This window comes from Anabas testudineus, chromosome 5, assembly GCF_900324465.2.
Source record: "Anabas testudineus chromosome 5, fAnaTes1.2, whole genome shotgun sequence".
Classification (NCBI taxonomy): Eukaryota; Metazoa; Chordata; class Actinopteri; order Anabantiformes; family Anabantidae; genus Anabas; species Anabas testudineus.
The window spans coordinates 18,750,897-18,772,381 of NC_046614.1; the positions used below are offsets into that span (position 1 = coordinate 18,750,897).

Here is a 21,485-nt window from a genome sequence, read left to right on the forward strand (position 1 = left end):
ATGTGTTTCACTTCTAAGAGCACCAGTGGTTATGACGGATAGCCAATCAGATGTTTTAAATTCTTATTGTTGATCACAAGGGCTAGGGTTAGTAGTACTTACTAAGTAATAAAACAAAAGTAATAAGTTATAAGTAAGTAATAAATAAATAAAAAAAGAAACTACAAAGTCGAGTTGCAGTTTTGATCTCAGATCCAGTGGGGTGTGAAGTCTGACTCGGCCCACAGAGAGGATATTCAGGAATCAAAATAATAGCCCGCTATGCCCCGGGCCTTGAAGCTAATCCCCATTCTTTTTCCTTCTGCTGAAGTCACGCGTTTCAGACATTAACACAGTTTGAAATCAAACAACTGTCATCATTTCCTTTGTATTCCTAAATGACCAGGCTCACCCAGGGCGAAATTAGTTAGTGACAGCAGGTTATTTGCTAAACTTCATCTGCATCTGCTCTGTAAAATCTCCAAGAAGTGTCAGACTCACCAGTCATCTACTCTGCCTGAGGACACTTTGATTTAAATACAAAAAATTAAGCTTATAAAATGTAAACATTAAAATATCTGACTGACGACTGTGTGTTTTCTCCTCTGTTTGCAGTGATAACATTCTAGTTCTGGATATCTACTTTGAAGCACTGAACTACGAAACCATTGAACAGAAGAAAGCCTATGAACTGGCAGGCCTTCTTGGTAAGAAAATGCCGATCAAGTGTCTTAAGAATAAATAAAAACAGTATGCAACATGACAGATGCTTTATATCCCAAGTGACAGTAGCTCAAGTCCTTGTATTTTTATAATAAGTGTTTTCAGGTTGTAGAAGACACACAAGTGTCTCTTTAATCTTTTCAAATCCATTTCTGCAAACATCTATGTTTTGTGTTATATTTCTAAGACAAAAATAAAGATTATAAAAAGTGGAGTAGGAGTTATAGTAGGTTTAAAGTGATGATGCCCACTGTCAAGTATTGAAGTTGAATTTGTGCTTTCTCACTTGCTTTTTTTAGGTGACATCGGAGGTCAGATGGGCCTTTTCATCGGAGCCAGCATCCTCACCATTCTCGAACTCTTTGACTATCTATATGAGGTCATCTCTTTTGTGAAATATCCCCCGGCTTCTCACATTGATAAAACCTCCACAGCATTGTATTGTTTGTGAAAATGTATGCTGTTCCAGTATTAGCTCACAAAATTGAGTTTTTCACACAATGTCGCCAGCCGCACTAGGACGTGTTTTAGCGAGCGTGACAAACGCTCTGTCCCTCACAACAGTGCAGCTCATCACTGTGCGACACACACACACACACACACACACACACACACACAGCAACAGCAGCCACACTGAATACATTAACATTTTGGATGTATTATATTTTAGATTAGTCAGAATGTCTCTGTCCGTTCTCATTAGAGTAACTCTCTGTTGCATGCGTCCTCGTTGGTTTCTCTTCCACCAACAATGCTGAGTGTGTGTGTGTGTGTGTGTGTGTGTGTGTGTGTGTGTGTGTGTGTGTGTGTGTGTGTGTGTGTGTGTGAGATGGACAAAGCAAAAAGCAGTGCCTGCTCATGTGCAGAATTGATGGCGAAACATATTTAGAGACGCATAAAATCAATCTAATTTGAATTTCAGTGTGGGCTTGAACTGTGAAGGTCCACAAAGAGAAGAGAGTATTTAAATGCTATTCACAAACAACAACTAAATGAATATTGCATTTTGAACCCATAAGGTCAGTGGTGACAAAAGTCTCTTTGCCTACTTTCAGGTGATCAAGTTCAAGCTGTGCCGATGCGTAAAGAACAAACACAAAGGCCGCAACAACAATGATCGGGGAGCTGTGCTGAGCCTGGATGATGTGAAACGCCATGTTAGTAGCCTGCTGCTAAGTACTCTCACTATGTCAGAATGGATTATTTTGACAGGGGCACACTCTCTCCTTTGTCTTTACTGCTCTGAACTGCAGCCAGAGTAAAGGAGCAGGACGAAACCATAGTAGTGGTGGTGGTGGCGGGAGAGGAGTAAATAGAGAAAGCGAATAGATAGAGATGGTGGAAGCTACAGGAGGGAAAGATTTGAGAGAGACGAAATCGAGCAAAAATGTGATTGCTATGAGAAGGAGTGAAAATTGAGAGAGAGAGAAGTAGGAGAGTGGCTGGAATTTAATCAAAGCTGGGGGGACAGGACCAGCAGGGACAGGCCAGAATTAGAGCTTTGGACAGTGTGACAGCTCACTTATTTCCAAGTGTAAATGAAGCCGGTTCACTTTAATTGTAAGTTAGAGTCCTGGCAGAGAAGCAGGGATAGATGTGATTTGTTCTCCCGAGTTACTCTGTAGTCGTCTCTTTCCATCCACCTTCATTATTTTAGTGTTTCTTAGCTTTCCCCTCACTTCCTGGCACAAGTTCACAAGTTTGTTTGTTTTTTTGAATGTGTTTATGACTCCTCTCTTCACATTTCTTATGTCAGGCTCCTTGTGAGAATCTGCGTACACCATCGACATATCCTGGCAACATGTTACCTCATCACCCGGGTCAGGGCAACTTTGAAGACTTCACTTGCTGAGCACACCCGGGTGAAGCATCAAAGTGCGCGTTATGCAACCAAAGCCAACCACACAACAAGAACTATCCAACACAGGGAGTGTAAGGAACTGATATGAAGTCTAACAGAGGCGCTTTTGTCATAGAAATGGAGGAAAACAGACAAATCAATTACTATAAAGAACTTCCACCCAACTTCAAGTGGAGAGGACGTCCCAAATATAAAGAAAATCTGTTAATTTTCTGCTGCTATTTCATGCAGTAACTCTTCTATTTCTTTGTTTTCTTCTGGAATACTGCCGCAAAGGATACTCATGGAGAAACCTTGCCAACATGGATGTTTCTTTCAAAAGACAAAAAAGTAAATAAGGGAAAATGTACAGTTATCACATCGTAGAAAAAGAGCCCCCATGCCTTTATATAACACAGCAACACACAATGGTTTCACCCAACACTGGTCTGCTAGTGGGACAAATATTCATACTGCTTACGCCACTGTACATGTAGCAACATCTGTAACTGTTGCAGCACTCCATAAAACAACAGCTGGACTCTGTGTAGTTTGTTTGAGAATGTATCTATGTTCACAATGAGTATTGTTGGATGTGCAGGGAAGGTTTCTGGGGCTCTTGGTGGCAGTGGTAGTGGTAGAGGTGTACCATCTACCATTTAAAATGTGCTGGTGAAGATTTCAGGTCTCATCATGTAAATGCATGCTTGTGTTTGTCCAGTGCATGTTTTTCATTTCATATCAGCCTTTGATTTTTTATATAAACATATACATATAAATATATATATATAAATATTATAATTACCAAGTTTGCCTCAATGATATACAGGAAAAGGAAGATGATACATCCCATATATTCCTGAATATGTGTGTAGTTGTGCAGTGTGTGGGGGTGCTCACATGTGTTAACGGGGGCCAACATCAGTACCCAAGCAGGTACAGCAAGTGTTTGCATAAATGGATGAGATGTACCTATTTTCATTTCTCATACTTTTTGTTTTGTTTTCATTTTCATGTGTGCCCAATGAGTCGGGGAGTCTCCATTCAGCTTCATTTACTCTTATCTCGACTGCAGTGGGAGGTGAGAGGAATTTTGGGAGGGAGGGGGGGTTCTTTTCTAGGAGAGTTGACTGCTGAAATCCTTGGAGTTTTGTGGGGCTGTTAAATTTTTTCTGTATCTGTGTTCTAGTTGCAAAAGTCTTATCAAAGCACAATACCGCCAGTATGTAGAGGTAATGTAAAAGAAAACATACTATTCTTCTTGCTATATTGTCATATTATTAATATCGTGTTGATCCGACTGTTTTTCGTTGTTTTTTTCTTTCATATAAATCATACTTGATATTGCCTGATAATCCTGTCTCCATCTTCCAGGTAAAAGGCTGATTTATTTAGTTATCAAAGCATTAATAAAATGTAAATATCATTTTGGAAAATTGTTATTCTTCTGGGGTTTTATTCTTATCAGTAAATTTCCTCTGTGAAGCCTTTATTTGTCCATTTGGTTGAATAGGTAAACAGACACAGCACTCCAGAGACAGCTCCAGATACTGTGCAAATGTTCATTTTTAATCACAAGTAGCTCTCTGAAAATCTGATTAAGCATTCTGTGCTTCATCCGAGGCATTTTGCTATCTCTATTTTCTCCAATCAACATGTTATCTTGTGTTTTGCTTCATACAACATTTTCTTGGAATTAAAGCAGCATTAAATGAAGGGTTTGGGGGCAGGAGTGTAGTACTAAACTAGATATTGCTTATCTGCTTCAACCATTCATTTGTGCTGCAGTTTAACAGCTGCAAGCAACAACATTGGTATTTTGGAGCTCCATACTCTTGAAATGTAATTATAGTTTCAGCTGCAGTATGACAAAAGGATGGATGAGAAATATCCTGCACAGCCAATACAAGTTTTATCAAGATTGTCAGTCAGCCAGTAGCTGCAACCTCTGGATGGCTTCTCTTGTATTCTACTGTACATCTGGTGCTGCCAACTGCCACACTTATATTAGAAAAGCAGTGGTGATGCATGACTGTGAATATTAGAGTCCAGTTACATGACCTTAGACATGGTTTGCCCTGAAATCATGTTTGTTGCTTGGCCGGTTGCTACCACCCATTAAGGGTTACTCCAGGACAAGAAGTTTACTTTTGCCTTATCAATTTTTCAGGATTTCTTTTCGTGGCAAACCAAACATCAGCATTGTTCATCAAATGTGAACATGCATTCATTTTTTATTATGAAGAGTAGAAACCTCAGCTGGTAACCACACATTAATATACAAGTGTTAAAGCTCTCGGGAACCAACTCCAACGTCAGGTTTTTTTTCTGTTTTGAATGTCTGTAACATGATTTTACTCCCTGATTGTTTTGTTATATTCTGTTGTATCTGCCAAGAAGACAAATTAACCAAGAAATAAAAGATGATGCTGTTCATTTCCTGCTGGCACGTTTGTCTTTGTCTGAGCGACTAAGAAGATTGCAGGGAGGGTCAGAATACAGGAGAGCTGCCTGCCAGTGACAGAAAACCTGCAGAAGATGCTTGTTGCATCCTGATAAGGCTCCAAAGCAGGTGGGGGTGTGAGGGGAGGTGGCACCACCAGCAGGAGTTCAAACAAACTGGAAATCTTTCCAAAAAATCGGGACTAGCAAGGATTTCCCGCAGTGGATTTAATTGTTCAGTTTCCAGTGTTGCTGGCAGATGCAGTATTCTCAACACCCCTGTCTCTCCTCTCTGAATGAGGTTAAATAATGATGTGTCTTCATTCAGCTCCCTGATAAAAAGATCAAGAGATCTACTCCTTCCTTGCTTTCACCTTGCTGGTTGACACACATCCAATCTGTGGACAGTATAAGAGAGAGATGCTGCTGTAATGGAATCCACCCCAAACGGCCTGCCCTTCTTAAAAGGCTGTAACACCCTCAGCTAATCACCCCAGGCAGCTGGGTGTGATTTAGAGGAGGCTGTTTTCATGCAGCAAACTTCTTAATATTTGCTGCCATATTTTAATGAGACGTGTGCACACGGTTTCACCCACATCTGTCAGTTTAATCATGCCTTCAGCTGTTGCTGAACATGGTCTCACATGTAAGAGCTTTTTAAATCAGAGATTTCCTTCTAATTCCATGATTATCATTTCTTATTATCTGCATTAACAAGAAGATTACACACTGTTGCACAATTTTGTTAATGTGGTGTCAGAGTGTTTTATCATTTCAATAACACAATTAACACATGCACATAAAATTTATTCAGTTTTACTATGACATAATGCACCGATAGCACATTTAACTTTACCCAGTATGAACTGGTTTATTTTGATAGACTATTACAAACACTGCAACATTCAACTGTCACACAAAATGAGATATGTATTTAAAATGGCACAGGATACACATATTATTATTTATCAATTTAAAAATAAACATGATAATGCATCCATTTTAAAAAGTCAGTCTTTTTCACAAAGACCAAATGAGTAAGTGAAATAGCAATTAGCAGATTAGGTAATAATGATAATAGTACAATTAAACAGTGTATATATTTAAAGACATTGCCACTAAGTCATCAGAAGCCTTTTTTTCTGGTGTGTTTTTATGTGTTCATGGGTAAATTTAAACAAATATAGGAAATATGTTTTATTTATTTAGTTTATTAGTCTGCATTACTTCACATTTCTGGACCTTCAATTTACAGGAATTCATTTTAAAGCCATATTGGCACTCCAGCTTGTCTCTTCTTACTCTCCCCTGCCAGCATGTCAGATGAGTCACGTGTCTGGCATAAATTTATCCTGTCAGATCTTTCAGGGCAATTAGGATGCTCAGCAGTTTGTCATAGATAAAGCTGCGGCCCAGCTCCTCTGGGCTCCACTTTACATTCTGCTCATTAAGAGGATTAATAATTATAGCAGTTTCTCAGCACTGAAAGACAGGCAGGCGTGAGTCTGAAAGATTTCAGGCTTTCAGGTTTGTGTCTGCCTGATTTGTCCTTTCATTTGTTTAAAGTATGAAACCTGATTCATTTGTTTGGTGTCAGGCTGTCAAGAAGCCAGTAAAGGATAAACCTAATGAACTGACGTCTTACACACAGAGGAGAAGTAAAATCCTCTCTGGAGATTTGAAATCAGATACATCTGAGTGCTATAAAGGAGACTTTTGGTACATGTTGGCACAAACAACATATTGTATACCACTTCCTACATTGTATAGTCACCCATACCCGCTCTGATCAAACACAAACGTGCTATGCAAACAGATGGGATGCCATGTTTTGTAGTGTTGTTGAGTCACACTAATTGGTGGGAAGTGTAATGACATCAAAGTTTGGGAACAAGAAAGAGTTTGATTCGGGGGCTGACTTGCAGGACCCCAGCCGCTCCGCTCTTAACTTGTTGTTTACTTGTTAAAAACAGAAACCACTTCAGGGATTCTACGCTGCCTCTCTCTCTCTCTCTCTCTCTCACAGATGAAACACAATAGTGATGATGATGTACATTCAAAGAAGGTCATGTAAAACTTTTCCACTTCAAAAACTATCCTTTCATGATGGTGTAAATAAACAAGGTAGGAGATGATTTATTAATGTGTGAAAGCCTGCTGTGAAGAAGCAGCACGATTTTAATTTGAATTTCCCAACATCTGTGATTTGAGTGGTAACTCTGTCTAACAGACATTGTGACCTGGCATTCAAGGCAGCCATTAGGAAACCAGAACTGTAATAAAAAGCTGCAAAGAAAAGTGTTTATTTTGTCAGGTGGTTGGATTGCTTGTGTTTTGTTTTCAGTATTTTTCAGGATTAAATACAAGAGAGTTTGTTATTATGGATAATGTTCTTTAATTGTTATCCAGGTTAAAATTTATTTTATTCTTTTCTCTGTGAGAGTACCAGATGGTGGTTTGGTTTGGCTTTATTCCAGTTTGCAGTCTCCGGCACATTGGTGCAGTGGGTGACAGCACAAATAAAAGGATGTTAACCTTCTTACACACATCTAACAAACTCTGAGAGAGTTTTTATTAGTTGTTGTTTGATATCAAGATATTGAATTCTTTGCAGGAAGCAGACTGGTGAGCATAATTTCCATATTTCCATAAATGAAATGTGAAGCAAACTTTTCACTGTGCCATTAATATGCATAAAACATAGTTTGGGAACCAGATTGTAAAAAAGGTTCTAAGATAGTGACAGTCCACTTCATTTTTTGGTTTAACTAGGCTGAAATATTTATTGATGGTGTGATGATGATGGTGTTTTCATAGTAATGATAAGTTTTACTTGAACAGCTACAAATTAAACCTATAATAAACAAAAACATGTTTGGGCTGTAAACTGTTTTTTTATTCATTACACAGTGAAAGGATTGATAATTTTCAAAAAATTCAAATAAAACTAGTTGATAATTTATTAGAAATAGACTGTGGTTTATATTCAGGAGCCTATGGCACATCACAATAATGTACCCTTGCTCTGGGGCTTTCTACCATTTTATTAGTTTTATGCAGTGACAGAAAGTATTTATTATTCAAATATGTTCTGCTTTATTTACATTGATATTACCCTTTAATGTTTAAGTAACGCATTGTAGATTACTATTAATAATATTAAAATATATCAACAAAGAAATGTTGATGATGTGTAAGACTTTAATGATAAATGGAGGAAATTCACAAGCTACCTGGCAGCAAATATTAATAATTTAAGTTAGCCCAGCCTTTAGCTGCAATATTGAAGTGATGCACGCATTAATGCATCAGTAATTATAATAAAGTAATAAAATGTTAATTCTTTTTTTAAGTGGGACATCCCTCCACCTCCTCCTCCACCTCCTCCACCTCCTCCTCCTCCTCCTCCTCCAGGTGACCTGCAGCCCCTCCAGCAGGGGTCGCTGCGGCACCGTCGGCATCACCGAGACTCCGTTCCTGCTCTCGCGGTAGCTTCGTTCCTCCACCGGCGGCGACATTCATAGAGGAGATGGCGGCCAGAGGGGGGTTCCAGACGGCACCGACGGGTGGCGGCGGCGGAGCAATGGGACCTGGACCACCGGTACCGGGCGCAGGACCAGGCATGGGGCCCGGCACTCCCTCTGGGCGAATGGGGCCGTCGTCGGCCGCGCAGAACCACATGTACCGCTCCCCGATGCCCGGGCCTGGATACCCGGTGAGATATCACTCCATCTTTGCTGCTGACGCGTTAGCCAGTCCGCTAGAACAAAGCCGCGGACCGCCGCTTTGTCACTAGAGGCTAACATTAACTGTCCCCGCCGGTGTGGGTTACAGCTCATGTGAACTTGCACCACGGCCGAAAAGTTCTCGGCGCATAGAAACAATTTTCCAGGTTACTTCGGCTCAGTGTTGGAGTTTGTTAGTTGTTTGAATTTGCTAACCCTCCCGCTCGCTAACGTTAACCTAGCTAGTCGGTCAGAGCAGCAGATTAGCTTAGCATGCTAACGCTAGCTAGCTAGCGAGCTAGCTGTTAACTCGATGAAAACACACGATGAGCGCTTGCAAAAGGGGGTTCAAAAGGCGCATTCAAGTGAGCCTGAACAGCCAGGTGTTTTGGCTTCAGAGAGTTCAAGCTCTTATTCAACTCGGAAGTTCAAAAGTTGAAGTGGAGTAAGATTCATTGTCCACTTTGAATGAATAGGCTGCACCGAGCTCCACTTGGTAGCAGTGCAAATTCTGTAAAAAGTAAAAAAAAAATAGTGGTCAAAATGTGAATTTCCTCCAGAGATCATGCACCCTGCCCGTGTAGTGGGCGGTTTTGTTGCAGTTGCATGTGTTGTTTTAGCTTCCAGGGGCAACATCATTGTCTGTATGTGTTAATTAAACGCCAGTCACCTGGCTTGGCCAATGGTATTGCACATTAAAATAAATGGATCATCATGATTACTTCACACAACTTTTTGTTCTGATTTTCATAGCATTATGTTTACAACATGTGTTGTGATCTAAGCTACAAGGAACCCCATTCAAGTACATGTTCAGAATTGAAAAATAAAATACATTGCAGACAATTTAGATGAAATAATACTAGTATAAGTAAGTATTTTTAGCAAATGTCAAACGTTTTGTTTGCAACTTGGGATCGTATGCTTCTCTTTGGCATCAAACTAAATGCCTTTGTATTCCATCTTTCACCTCAAACTATGGGAAGTAACAACATTTACACTAGGGACTAAATTGATTATTTATCTGCAAAATATTTGGCAGTTATCAATAAAAAAGAGGATTTAAATGTTTATTAGCTTGTTCTTTTAAGTCACTGTTGAAAACATCTATTCTGGGCTCATAATACTGCATGGCTATGAAGCTCATGGTACATATGATGAGGATTCATTCAATTTAATCTCAAGGTACATAGTAATTCCACATCTATTTGTATTTAGAACAAACGTTTTAGTTCATCTATGTATTTTACATGGGGTCAATGTGTTGCTAATCTAACACAGGTACCATCTCGATATGTTATAATAATTATTGTAGTAGGTCAGATGTGATGGCAGAAATTGACCGGTGACGAGACCTCCAACCAGTGGTGGTTGTGTTTTCCACAGATGTGATACAATCCTGTTAAAGATGCATTAAAAATGTAAATGAATGCTGATATTTTTTAGTTCTACTACTCTGAAAAAAAAAAACGCATAGTGTATTTCGAGAGATGTTCTTGTACAGCCAACTTCACTGCACCCCCCTCCCATCACATAGTTGTGTATTGGATAACGCGTGTCCTCTAAACTAGTTGTGAAATCACAAAGTTTTGTGAGCACAGATAAACAGTAATGTCTGCAGTTGCACAAAAGTCATTCTACAATGAATCTACTAAAGGTAGTTAAAATGTCCATAACACAATACCAATATTCTGATTCGTCTTTTTTGAAGTGATGCTATTGCATTGCATCATGGGTGCAGCTAATGTTTCTGAAAATGTCTGGTTTGTAGTTCAGTATTTTAATAATCATAATAGCAGCAAGAGTCCTCAACCAGCAGGATTGAATATGGTTTGTGAAAATCAGTGCTTGCCTACCACAGGGCACTTGTTGACCTGGGCAACTTAAAGCTATGAATGTGATATGTTGTCCTGCAAAAAAGAGGTAAGATCTCAGTGAAACTATTCTGGTAAAAAAAAAAAGATTTAAATAAATAAGTAATTTATTACTGAACTACAGCAATTGCAGTGCCTGCTGCTTAGCTACGCCAACAAAGCTCAGTGAAAGGATTTTACATTTTGTGGATGAGATCTTTTTTTTCTTCCAGCGTCCTTGACTGCTTTCACTCATACGAGCAGCTTTTCACAATGTAGTGAAAGAAGCTTCATGTTCTGAATACTGCAGAACTTTAGTTGTTCTCGTGTCCAAGGTTGTGCTTATGTATAGTGTAAAAAGCACTAAATGATCGACATGCAGTTCCTATCTGCCCACACTGTGCTGTGTGGAGAAAAGCAGAATGCATTCATGTAGCCTGTATTGTTGACAAGTCAGTGTCCTTTATTTTTCCTCCACCCAGTCTCCACATATACTGAGGAGTAGCGTGTTTTATCTTCATCTCTCTCATTTGTTGGAGCGACTGCTGGACAGAAAGCTGTAATCAGGGATTTAATATTTAATTTGACATTCTCACTTGCACCCATGCAGTCCGATACAAGAAGTCGCCTGTTTGAGTTCTTAGCACATGGTTTGGTGAGTTGGCAGTAGTGAATGTTCTGCATTTCTTTGTTTGATGGAGCTGACATGTAAGTTGTTGCTACCCGTTCCTAGAGGACCATAGGTACCAGGCAGATGCCTCAAATATAGTAGTATATGTCTGTCACGTCATTTGTATCGTGCTGCTGAGCAATTAGTTCTTTCTGCACTTAAAATCTTTATGCAATAGCTTGTTTTAATTAGTTTAAAAAGAATGCTTTTTCATTAGTCAGTATTCTGCTAATGTTTTTCTCCCTTAGTAACGTTGCCATTTCCACTCTGATGTGTTTGGTAATTGTATAATTCTATGTCTTAGCAAACATAATGATCACATTAGATAATATCTTACTCTAATTGGCTTTTCCCCCAAAAAAGCTGTTTTAAAGCTTTTGCTACATAAACTTATCTTGGCCATACATTTTATTTTGTAACGGTATTTCTTCATACTTTTGCTTTTCTGGCTCCCAGTAAACATTAGAATGAATGAATGAATGGATGATGATGTCCACCGATTTCATTAAATAAGGATTAATTTGCTTCTTCTTGAGTGTGTATCCCAGATGTATGGCTTGGGTGAACAGAGCTTACCGTTATGTTAGTGCTTTAGCATTTTCATTGAAATAAATGAAATTGCTCTGCGTTGTAATCTCAGCCACAGCAGTGCATTTGTCATTGTAGCTACAATAAATATCCTCAGCAGTTTAGGAGCTAACCACCCACCACTGGAGACAACTGATGCTCAGTTTCCAGTAGTGTACAGCTGGCCCAAAAGTCATAATGTTAATGTTTAACTATATATGTTTAATCTTGTACACAAGTCTCTCCTGATGGAAAAAAATAATAATCTCTATGAGAATATATGTTAAATACATTTTTAAATTTAAAAAAAAGACCATCTTTTCTATGCAGAGACCTGGCATGCCTCCATCTAGCCGTATGACCCCGCAAGGACCAGCAATGGGCCCCCCGGGATATGGCAGCAGCCCGGTGTCTCGCCCTGGGATGCCAGGTGTGATGGACCCGTCTCGTAAGAGGCCGGTCCCCCAACAGATTCAGCAGGTTCAGCAGCAGCAGAACCGTAATCAGCAGTAAGTCTACAGAAACCCCACTCAGCTCACTAAAAGAAGATAAATATTTACACACTGAAACATAAAAGTTTTTTGTAGTTTTAACAGAGATTGTGTTAAAACTAAAAACTCAGTGGAAACTAAAAATGGATAAGACATTATTGATCATGTCTCACATGGACACACTACTCTTTCTGCCATTATAGAGTTCAACTGCCTTTTTTTTTTTTTCTTCTTATTGCTAATACACAGTTGCTCTGACTCATAATTACCTTGTTTTGATAATTTGTTTTTACAGCACAAAGAAGAAGAAGATGGCTGATAAAATTCTACCTCAGAGGGTGAGTGTTAATCAAACTGCAGCAATGGGAAGCCATTAATTTTGGCATTTATAGTACAGGAGACTACATGTGGAGTTTGAATTTTAATTACAGTGACACTAAACAAAGTAAAGTTGATTGTTTTCACATTCACACGGGATAAAGATTTGACATTTTAGCAAGTCTTATTCTTAGCCACAGTTGTTTTTTTGTTTTGTTTTTACTTTTACTTTCGAAGTTTATTTTCTCATACTACTGTGTAGGTTTACATAATGTTGCTTATGAAATATACAGATTCTGTTCAGAAGTAATGACAAAATGTAAAAAGAATGTAGATAAATTGACATAAATAAATTTCACATTACACCTAATGTTTCCACCTATGTAATGTATTAAAGTACATTAAATGGGAAACATGTTATAGCCTGCAAAAACCATGAACATCATATTGCCCTTTTTCACACAAATAGCTGTTGTTAAATTAGCCTGTCATATAGTTTGTAAGTTTTCATAATTGAGCATGTTAGCTTAGTCCTCATTGTAGTTTGTATGTCACAGGGAAAAGGTCCCAGCACTAGGATCTGTAGCTGCCATATTAGATGCCATTGGAGCAGTTATACTTGTTTGCTGACATATTTTTGCCCCTATAGGTTTAATTTTGTTGTAGACAGACAGTAGCTAGACATGGTACAAAGCACATACTATGGAGTACGTGGTGTACGGGGGGTAAGGTTGACACGTTAGTGTGTGTTCTGTGTGTACTCTCTTGTGAACTGTATTTTTATTCTGTTTCAGATCAGGGAACTGGTCCCAGAGTCTCAGGCTTACATGGATCTGCTGGCATTTGAGAGGAAGTTGGATCAGACCATCATGCGCAAGAGGTTGGACATTCAGGAGGCCCTCAAAAGGCCCATTAAGGTACGGTTGAGTTCCACTCGTCCACTCCTGGGCATCATAAATCACTGCAGAAATGAATCCTGTTTTCCTGTTAATACAAAATCTCTACAGCACCACAAGTTCATGTTTCACAGCTTGCCATAACAGCTTGCCTGCCAGATGTTTGAACATCCTCCCACTGAGTGCATTCGGTGGATCAATACATTGATGTTAATCTTAAAATAAGCTACACACAATCACAACACAGTGATTTTATCTTAAGTAAAACAGAGTTTAAAGAAAAAGCAGATCTTTACTCATGTCTACTACTCATGATTATAAGGAGCAGTTATGTTTAGAAAGTTGGACTTTGCCTGGTTGCGCTAATAATCAGCATGAATATTAAGTCTGTGTGATTGATGTTGCATAACTTTAAAGTGAGTTTTGTGTTGTTTTTTTTACTTTAATGTTTTTAGCAAAAGCGAAAGCTTCGGATCTTCATATCAAACACCTTCAACCCTGCAAAACCTGATGCAGAGGATGGAGAAGGCACGGTTGCATCATGGGAGCTACGTGTTGAGGGGCGTCTGCTAGAGGATGTAAGCTTCAAGACTGAAATATATTGGTTTAGATTGTTTGATTTCCTATTTTACTTCCACAATAAACTGACTTTTAAATAAAAGACAGAGAATTACAGTTTTGATTTTATTTTTCCAACGATTCCACTAATGGTAATATTTGCTTTGCAGACAGCTGTGTCAAAGTATGAAGCCACCAAACAGAAAAGGAAGTTCTCATCTTTCTTCAAATCCCTGGTGATTGAGTTGGACAAGGACCTGTACGGTCCAGATAATCATCTTGTGGAAGTAAGACCTTTTGTCTTTCTTTTTTGCATCTTAACATTTACATTTCCAGATGGGTACAGTTTTTGTTTCAAAATCTAATTTTTAATTGTGAGACGTCACTTTAAAATGTCTTTATATTATTTTAGTGGCATAGGACTGCCACCACCCAGGAGACTGATGGTTTCCAGGTGAAGAGACCAGGTGATGTGGGTGTGCGCTGCACTGTCCTGCTCATGCTTGATTACCAGGTAAATGCTCAGGGGGGTTGTCTGTTTCTTGGTAAGCCTTTTTGTCATGGTGCCTTCTGGTTAAACATTTAGTTTGTGGAAAAAAGTTAATGGAAGATTGCCCTGAGTCATCCTTTAACAGCGAACTTACCTTACTTATGTCCACCCTGTACCAAAACAGCCCCCTCAGTTCAAGCTGGACCCTCGGCTGGCCCGTATGCTGGGTATCCACACCCAGACCAGACCTGTCATCATTCAGGCCCTGTGGCAGTATGTTAAAACTCACAAGCTTCAAGACCCTCATGAGCGTGAGTTCATTAACTGTGACAAGTACCTGCAGCAGGTTAGTAGAATCCTTTTTTCCATTTACACATCTTTAAATTTACAACGAACTAGTAGTACACTGTAATATAATACACAATAAAAGGCCTCATCACTCTTTTAAACCCAGTGAATGCAAACTGCAGCCGCTGAGTGTAGCTGAAATGATGGACAGTCTCATAGATGTCCTGTTTAATTCCTGCACTTGATGTTGTACAGTCACTTTCTCACCCTTTTCTTCTTTCCTTTTATGGAGACGCTCTTCTTTCTGGGTCACTGTGTTTCCCAGTGAATTCTTTTCTGCGCTGCCAACATATACAGAGGACTGTGCAAAGTCATTGTTGAATTCATACAAAGTTGACAAGTGAAATACATTTTTCCTGAAAGCTTGTTACCTAGGACGTTTCTGCTTTGTTGTAAATGTGCCTCTATGGTTTTTAATGTGACAAAGGTAAATTGGTTCTTTTGAAATCTTTGCTTTGTGAATCATACAATGAGAAGTAACAACATAATCTTATAGCAGAGAGCGCAACAAACTTGGGAAATTACAAAAGAAATGGAGCAAAATAGGACTAAGTAGAACTTCTCTTTAAAATTCAAAATTTTTTTCCCAGTACAGAATAAATAAAACTCCACGATAAACATAAAGAGTTAATTAGTCAAGTTTCTGTTTGCTACAGTTCACAGCTCCTCATTAACTGGTCTTACTAATTATAAGTGCATGTAACCATTCATTTTGTCAGCTAAATGTTATGAAATAGTACCCACATTTTATCATTGTAATACTGTTTCACTAAAACACACATATTGAAATAATTCCAAGCTCTAGTTGCCACTTAACAAGGACCAAGGCTAAGAAATTCAATGTAAATTAATGTTTGCATTTTTTTAACAAAACAAGTTTACCATTAGCATTTGATGGATGTTTTTTATATAATAATAATATAGTAATATTCTCTATTGTTTGTCAATAAATAACCAACAGTAGTATTCTCAGTGTAGACAAAAAGCTGCTATAGTTTATTCCTCTCATTAATTATGTTGAATGTCATCACAGTTTTTTGTTTGTTTTTGTTTTTTTTACTCAGAATAATTTCCTGTGAATTACTCGTGCCCAGCTGTAAATGACTGACCCTACAAAAAAGTTTAAATTGACCTTTTTCAAATAGTAGGAATTAATAGGCCCTTGGCTGTCAGCCACAGGCAGGCTATTGAGAGTTGGATTAATTCAGTATTGGTTTGAGTTGTTTTGTTGGAATTGCAGAGGACAACAAGAACACAGAATGTCTGAAATCTTTTTAATAAAGATTGCACATAATAAACTTAAACTTTGCAAACTAAAATTGTATTTTTTAATTAATCCCCTTGATGTTTCATCTGGTAACTGATCGTTGTCCTCGCTTGCAGATCTTTGAAACCCAGCGAATGAAGTTTTCTGAGATCCCGCAGCGCTTGCATGCCCTCCTGATGCCTCCAGAGCCCATCATCATCAACCATGTGATCAGGTAACTGTATTACGATCACATAATATCAATACAGTGGCTGGATTTTCAATGAAAAGTAGTTCCAATCTTAACCAAACTCTAAAGAAATCTGCAAAGGAAATACAAACACAATTTTTCTTTTTCTGTTTTTTGTCTACAACTATTATGTGAATATTGTTCATAGTGTCCACTTTGCTCCACACTGACCTGATATTTCTGTCTACCCATTACATTTACTACTTACTTTTCCATCTTAATCTTTGTCAAATAATAGCAAATAATAGCTGTTTTTTTTTTTTTTTACCTATTTTGGTACTGTTTGATGAAACAACCCAAAACTATTACTAAATCAACTGTATGAACTGTTTTTAACAGTGTGGACCCCAATGACCAAAAAAAGACTGCTTGTTATGATATTGATGTGGAAGTGGACGACACACTGAAAACCCAGATGAACTCCTTCCTGCTCTCCACAGCCAGTCAGCAGGAAATAGCAGGGCTGGACAACAAGGTAAAGACCCCACCCGAGAAGTCACCAGCTGTTCTTTTTACAGAGGTCGCTGGGTTTGTCCCCAAGAGTTTTAGCTAGATCTGTGTCAACAGTGGGAGTTGTTTCCTGTTTCCTACTGGGTTTTGATCTTTTACACTAATAAATCCACTCCCTCTATAGGAAAAACCTTGCACTCTCTAAAATATTGCAGTTGCAAAGAGGGGGTATGAGTCAAGTAGTTTGATATGGCATTAATTATTTTACTGTATTGCGAGTTAATTCCATCTATCATTTATATCTAATGTATTTAAAATGGCAATGCAAGAAGCAGAGCGACGGTTGTATGCACAGTGCAGCTCAATGAGTAAGGGGCTACATGACAGCCAATTGAAATTAGCCATTAATGGTAATCTTAGAATCAGCTTATTACCAAAAATATGCTTTTGAATAGTCGTCACCAATCTGTGCTACTACATCATGAGGGGGCATGAGGGCCAGAGGATTTGGCACAACAGAACTTTTAAATCTTGATGGTAAGAGGGTAATTGTTCCCATTTCTGTGCACCTATTGGTTGCTATTTTAAACACAACTTGTCCCTGAAATTGTTATCTACGTATTATTGTCTTCTTTCTAGCTAGATTTGAGAGCAGTTCTTCTTCAGTCTGACCTCCTACTAGTCACCATTACTGATTGGCTGAGTTGACTATGATCACACTTAAGGCATAAGGCACACAGCCATTCTCACAAAAGATACCCCGTGTCTCTCTGTGTCAATATCACACCTAAGAGCTTGTTTACAGTTTATAGCAGCCATTCTGTACATTATTTAAACATGGGACACATTTTACACCTGCATTACACCTGTTGTTCTGGTCATAAGGTGCCGGTTGCTGGCCTGCAGTCATATTATAACGTTTTAGTGCTCTGTTATCTACAGTCAATGACAGCTTTGCTAGTGATTCAGGTATTATTTCTGCTGATTAAAATCATAAATTGGATTCATGCTTAAAAATTACATTTTATATTTTGGACATTTATCACCCAGTCCTACTTGACAAAGTTGATCTCTGTACTACAGTAGATGTTGGATATGTAATCTTGAAGAAAATGTTTGTTTTGTTCTTCAGAAACGTTTTTTAAGAAGCAGTTTGCCTTAACGTTGCTGACTTATGACTCATTTAACTGAACAGGAAAATTTACCTTTATTTCACAAACCTTGTAGTTCTCGGTGTGAATGCATTAAAGTTTCTGCTCCTTACATTGAGTGTTCCTCATGAAAACACATTATGTGTATCCTTGAGATCTAACTAACATTGATATTCCTTTCTCATAAAGCATTTGCGAAGATTACCTTTTAACACTGTGAAGCCTGCACCGTTTTCATTCACAGTTACAAACTAGCAGTGTTATTATTCCCTGCCTGACCTTCTGGTGCAGTGCTGTTAATTGGCACATTACCACTACCTTTAGATCAGTTGGATAATGTAATACTAGGCGCAGCTCTTTACTGTACACCTTAAATAATATATAGCTAGCTGGCATTCAGCTCAACTACATTTGTTATATATTTAAATTTACATAGTCATAAATGCATAAATACATCTCAAAGCCCTTCTTCAAAATTCTTTTTTGCAGATACAATTTGACAACAGCTACCAGGCTTGCAGATTGTTATTCATCCTCTGATGATTGATACAGAGTGAATCATTTTAAAGAGTTCTCCTCTATTTAATTATTCTCAGATCCATGAAACCATTGAGACCATTAACCAACTGAAGACCCAGAGAGAGTTCATGCTGAGCTTTGCCAGAGATCCTCAGGGCTTTATCAACGACTGGCTGCAGTCGCAGTGCAGAGACCTCAAGGTGAGTCTGGCCCCATGACCTCAGACTCTCAGTCTTCTGGACCTTTTGATGCACTTTTGATCTGGTATATCTTTAGAAACCATTATGAATGTGCATCAGTACACAAAACTTTATTTCTGCCCTGGTTTCTGTCTTTCTCTACTGTCCACTAGCAAATAAAAACCTTTTAAGAAAAAATAAATCACATCTGTGACAGTTGCTCTTTCTTTCATTCTAGTCATTACAAGCAAATTGGTGGCTTGGGCCATATAAAGAAAATTGACATCAAAATTTGAAGAGAAGCAGAAAAGAGGAAATATTGTCTTTTAATTTGATACTTGGCATCTGAATAAGATTAATAAAAAATTAGTTGTGCGACATGGATTTAAATCCAAGCTGTGGAAAGACAACATTTTATTTGTCATAAACATCCTGCACAACAACACAAGGCTTCTTGGGGCCGTGTTAACATAGAGCGTGAAACATTTAATAACAAATCTGACTTGATGCACACTGGCCTCCTGTCTGTCTGCTGAGTGAGCTGACTAACTGCTGACCAGATGTCACCCACCTGCAGTGTTTGTTCAGCTGAATCTCTGAAATTCAACAAATTCAGTTCAAGGCTCACTGGCTGCTCCCACAGCAACGGCTCAGTCAACCTTAACCAAAACCAAAAAAAAACTTCTCCTGAGACAGTATCTTAATCATAGCTGCGACCATTGTTTAATTCAGTCACTTGCCGGAGGTTATTTATCCTTCCTCCAAGGCCTTTTGCTGTTCCATTTATCAGCTGTGAGACTCGTTGAGATGGGGTTTTGTCTAATAATTTCATTTGCTGTCAACAGACCATGACAGATGTGGTAGGAAACCCAGAAGAAGAACGAAGAGCAGAGTTTTACTACCAGCCATGGGCTCAGGAGGCAGTCTGTCGCTACTTTTATTCCAAGGTAATCTTTTTTTTTACTTCTAATTTTATTATTCAACAATAATCAATTGTGAAATGTTGTACAGACATTAATGTTCCACAGCCGAAAAATCTTCATCTTAGATGATCTCATGACTTCTTCTTTAGTGAACGGATGGAATGACTGTCATGACAGCTTTTACCAACAATTATCTTATTTATTTGGGATAATAATCAATTGATCAGAATAACCTGTTAATAATTTCAGCTTTAGTTGTAATTGGCAACTTTTTGTATCCAGCCAAGTAAGATGAGTAATATGGGGAACACGTTAAATTAAACATTAAACCTGCTACATATCATCATGTTAGCATGTGATGTTAACATTTAGCTCAAAGCCAAAGAACAAACTCGCTGAGCGGATTGCATGACTGCAGGCTCTGTTGGTTTTAGTCACGTCCACTGTTGGAATCACAGCACTGTCAGGTGATGATTAAATCTCTGGAATATCTTTTAGGTCCAGCAGAGGCGACAGGAGCTGGAGCAGGCGCTCGGCATCAGGAACACCTAAAGAAATGTGTCCACGGGTGGCAAATGAGCAAACTAATGTGTGTGAACTGAATTCCTCAAAGAGTTATCTGACAAACTTAGAGAGACATAGATACTAGATGGCTTTGCCGCTATATAGGATGTCAATTTCTTCTATTGTCACTTACCACAATTTGGCTTTTACATTATTTTTTTAATAACTTTTTTCCCCTCACACCAGAGCTCCGTGTATTTTCTCTTGCGTGTTTAAGCCAACACCTGGAAACATTCTTTGTAGTTTTGTGCTCACACAGAAATTAAAACTGTATACAAATAAAAAGCAGACGGCAGATTGTACCTGGCATCTTATAATGTATTTTTGTCCCCACACCTCAAAAAAAAAAAAAAAAAACTTAAATCAGCTGGAATGTGTTGATTCTGCCATGGCTCTTTGTTCCCCTATTGGAAAGTAAATTTACATTTTACACTCCTAACCCTGTCCCCAGGTGCTTGCCCATTCGGTTACATATCTGTTGTGCTTGTGATCAGTCAGGCTGTTTTGCTGCACATTGGCCAAATTCTCATTGTTTTGTTTTGACAGTTTGTGCTACTGTCTGCTGTACTAAATAAGTTTAAAAGGTCAGTCACGGCAGAGTATACATAGTTGTGGCAAGGTGGTTATTTTTCTGAGTGCCATTTAGTATGAAGTTTCTTCTTTTTTGTTTATGATCCTTGTTTTAAAAAAATGTATTATCAGTACTTGTCTTGTTAGCTAGTACAGATTATCAAGGAAGTAGCTAGTATGAGTACCTCTAGTCTATATAGTTTTGTAAATACTGAGCAGGAAAAAGTGAAGATGGATGTGAAGTAAAAATTGTATCTTATCCTGGCAGATCTTTTTCTTAACTCTTTGTCAATGCTCAGATTGTTGAACCAGTATTTATATTAATCAGCTCTTTGCTCTCAGAGCCCAGTGATTCAGCTCTAAACAGCGTAAAGCAACATCTGACCAACCGCTTCTACACAGGGCAAAATGTACGCAGCATTCATGTCGTCTGAAAGCTGGAAAGAGCTAAACCTTCTGCTTTTAGTTTTGTGCGTTTTAATTAAGAGAAGCCATAAACACTTGAACTAACTCGGCCTCGTGTAGCCGAGCGGATTTGAAGAGTGGTAGCTTCTTCGTACACTGGCTGAAGACTGACACCTTGTGAGTTTAATGGTTGTTTCTCTGTTGAAGGTAAAGATGAGTTTGAGTGCATTTCATTAACAAATTCCAAGATTACACTAATGTGGGTTTGGGCCAATATGTGATTAGAAGTGAGCAGTGGGAACACTGGGAGGGGGGTTGTAGTGCTATT

The 21,485-nt window shown here is 38.5% G+C and overlaps 2 protein-coding genes across 5 annotated transcripts in view; both read left to right on the forward strand.

Annotated features, from left to right (window-relative positions):
* Positions 1 to 4,881, forward strand: part of asic1b (acid-sensing (proton-gated) ion channel 1b) — a 130,476-nt gene extending 125,595 nt beyond the window's left edge. For 3 of the 4 annotated variants that reach the window (XM_026350130.1, XM_026350128.1, XM_026350129.1), the window contains 4 exons: positions 595 to 686; positions 1,002 to 1,081; positions 1,758 to 1,859; positions 2,459 to 4,881. In XM_026350130.1, coding sequence (XP_026205915.1) covers positions 595 to 686; positions 1,002 to 1,081; positions 1,758 to 1,859; positions 2,459 to 2,554 — 370 coding nt within the window. In that variant the 3' untranslated portion in view covers positions 2,555 to 4,881. Of the gene's footprint in view, positions 1 to 594; positions 687 to 1,001; positions 1,177 to 1,757; positions 1,860 to 2,458 lie in introns of those variants that run through there. The other variant, XM_026350131.1, reaches the window with a different exon arrangement.
* Positions 4,882 to 8,466: 3,585 nt separating this feature from the next.
* On the forward strand, positions 8,467 to 20,539 carry smarcd1 (SWI/SNF related, matrix associated, actin dependent regulator of chromatin, subfamily d, member 1). The gene is made up of 13 exons (XM_026349010.1): positions 8,467 to 8,699; positions 12,130 to 12,308; positions 12,586 to 12,628; positions 13,403 to 13,525; positions 13,960 to 14,082; positions 14,233 to 14,349; positions 14,475 to 14,576; positions 14,737 to 14,898; positions 16,284 to 16,381; positions 16,736 to 16,871; positions 18,594 to 18,716; positions 19,541 to 19,642; positions 20,117 to 20,539. The coding sequence occupies exons 1-13, from the start codon at positions 8,514 to 8,516 to the stop codon at positions 20,168 to 20,170; spliced, it is 1,548 nt and encodes a 515-aa protein (XP_026204795.1). The 5' UTR covers positions 8,467 to 8,513; the 3' UTR covers positions 20,171 to 20,539.
* The last annotated feature ends 946 nt before the right edge of the window (positions 20,540 to 21,485 follow it).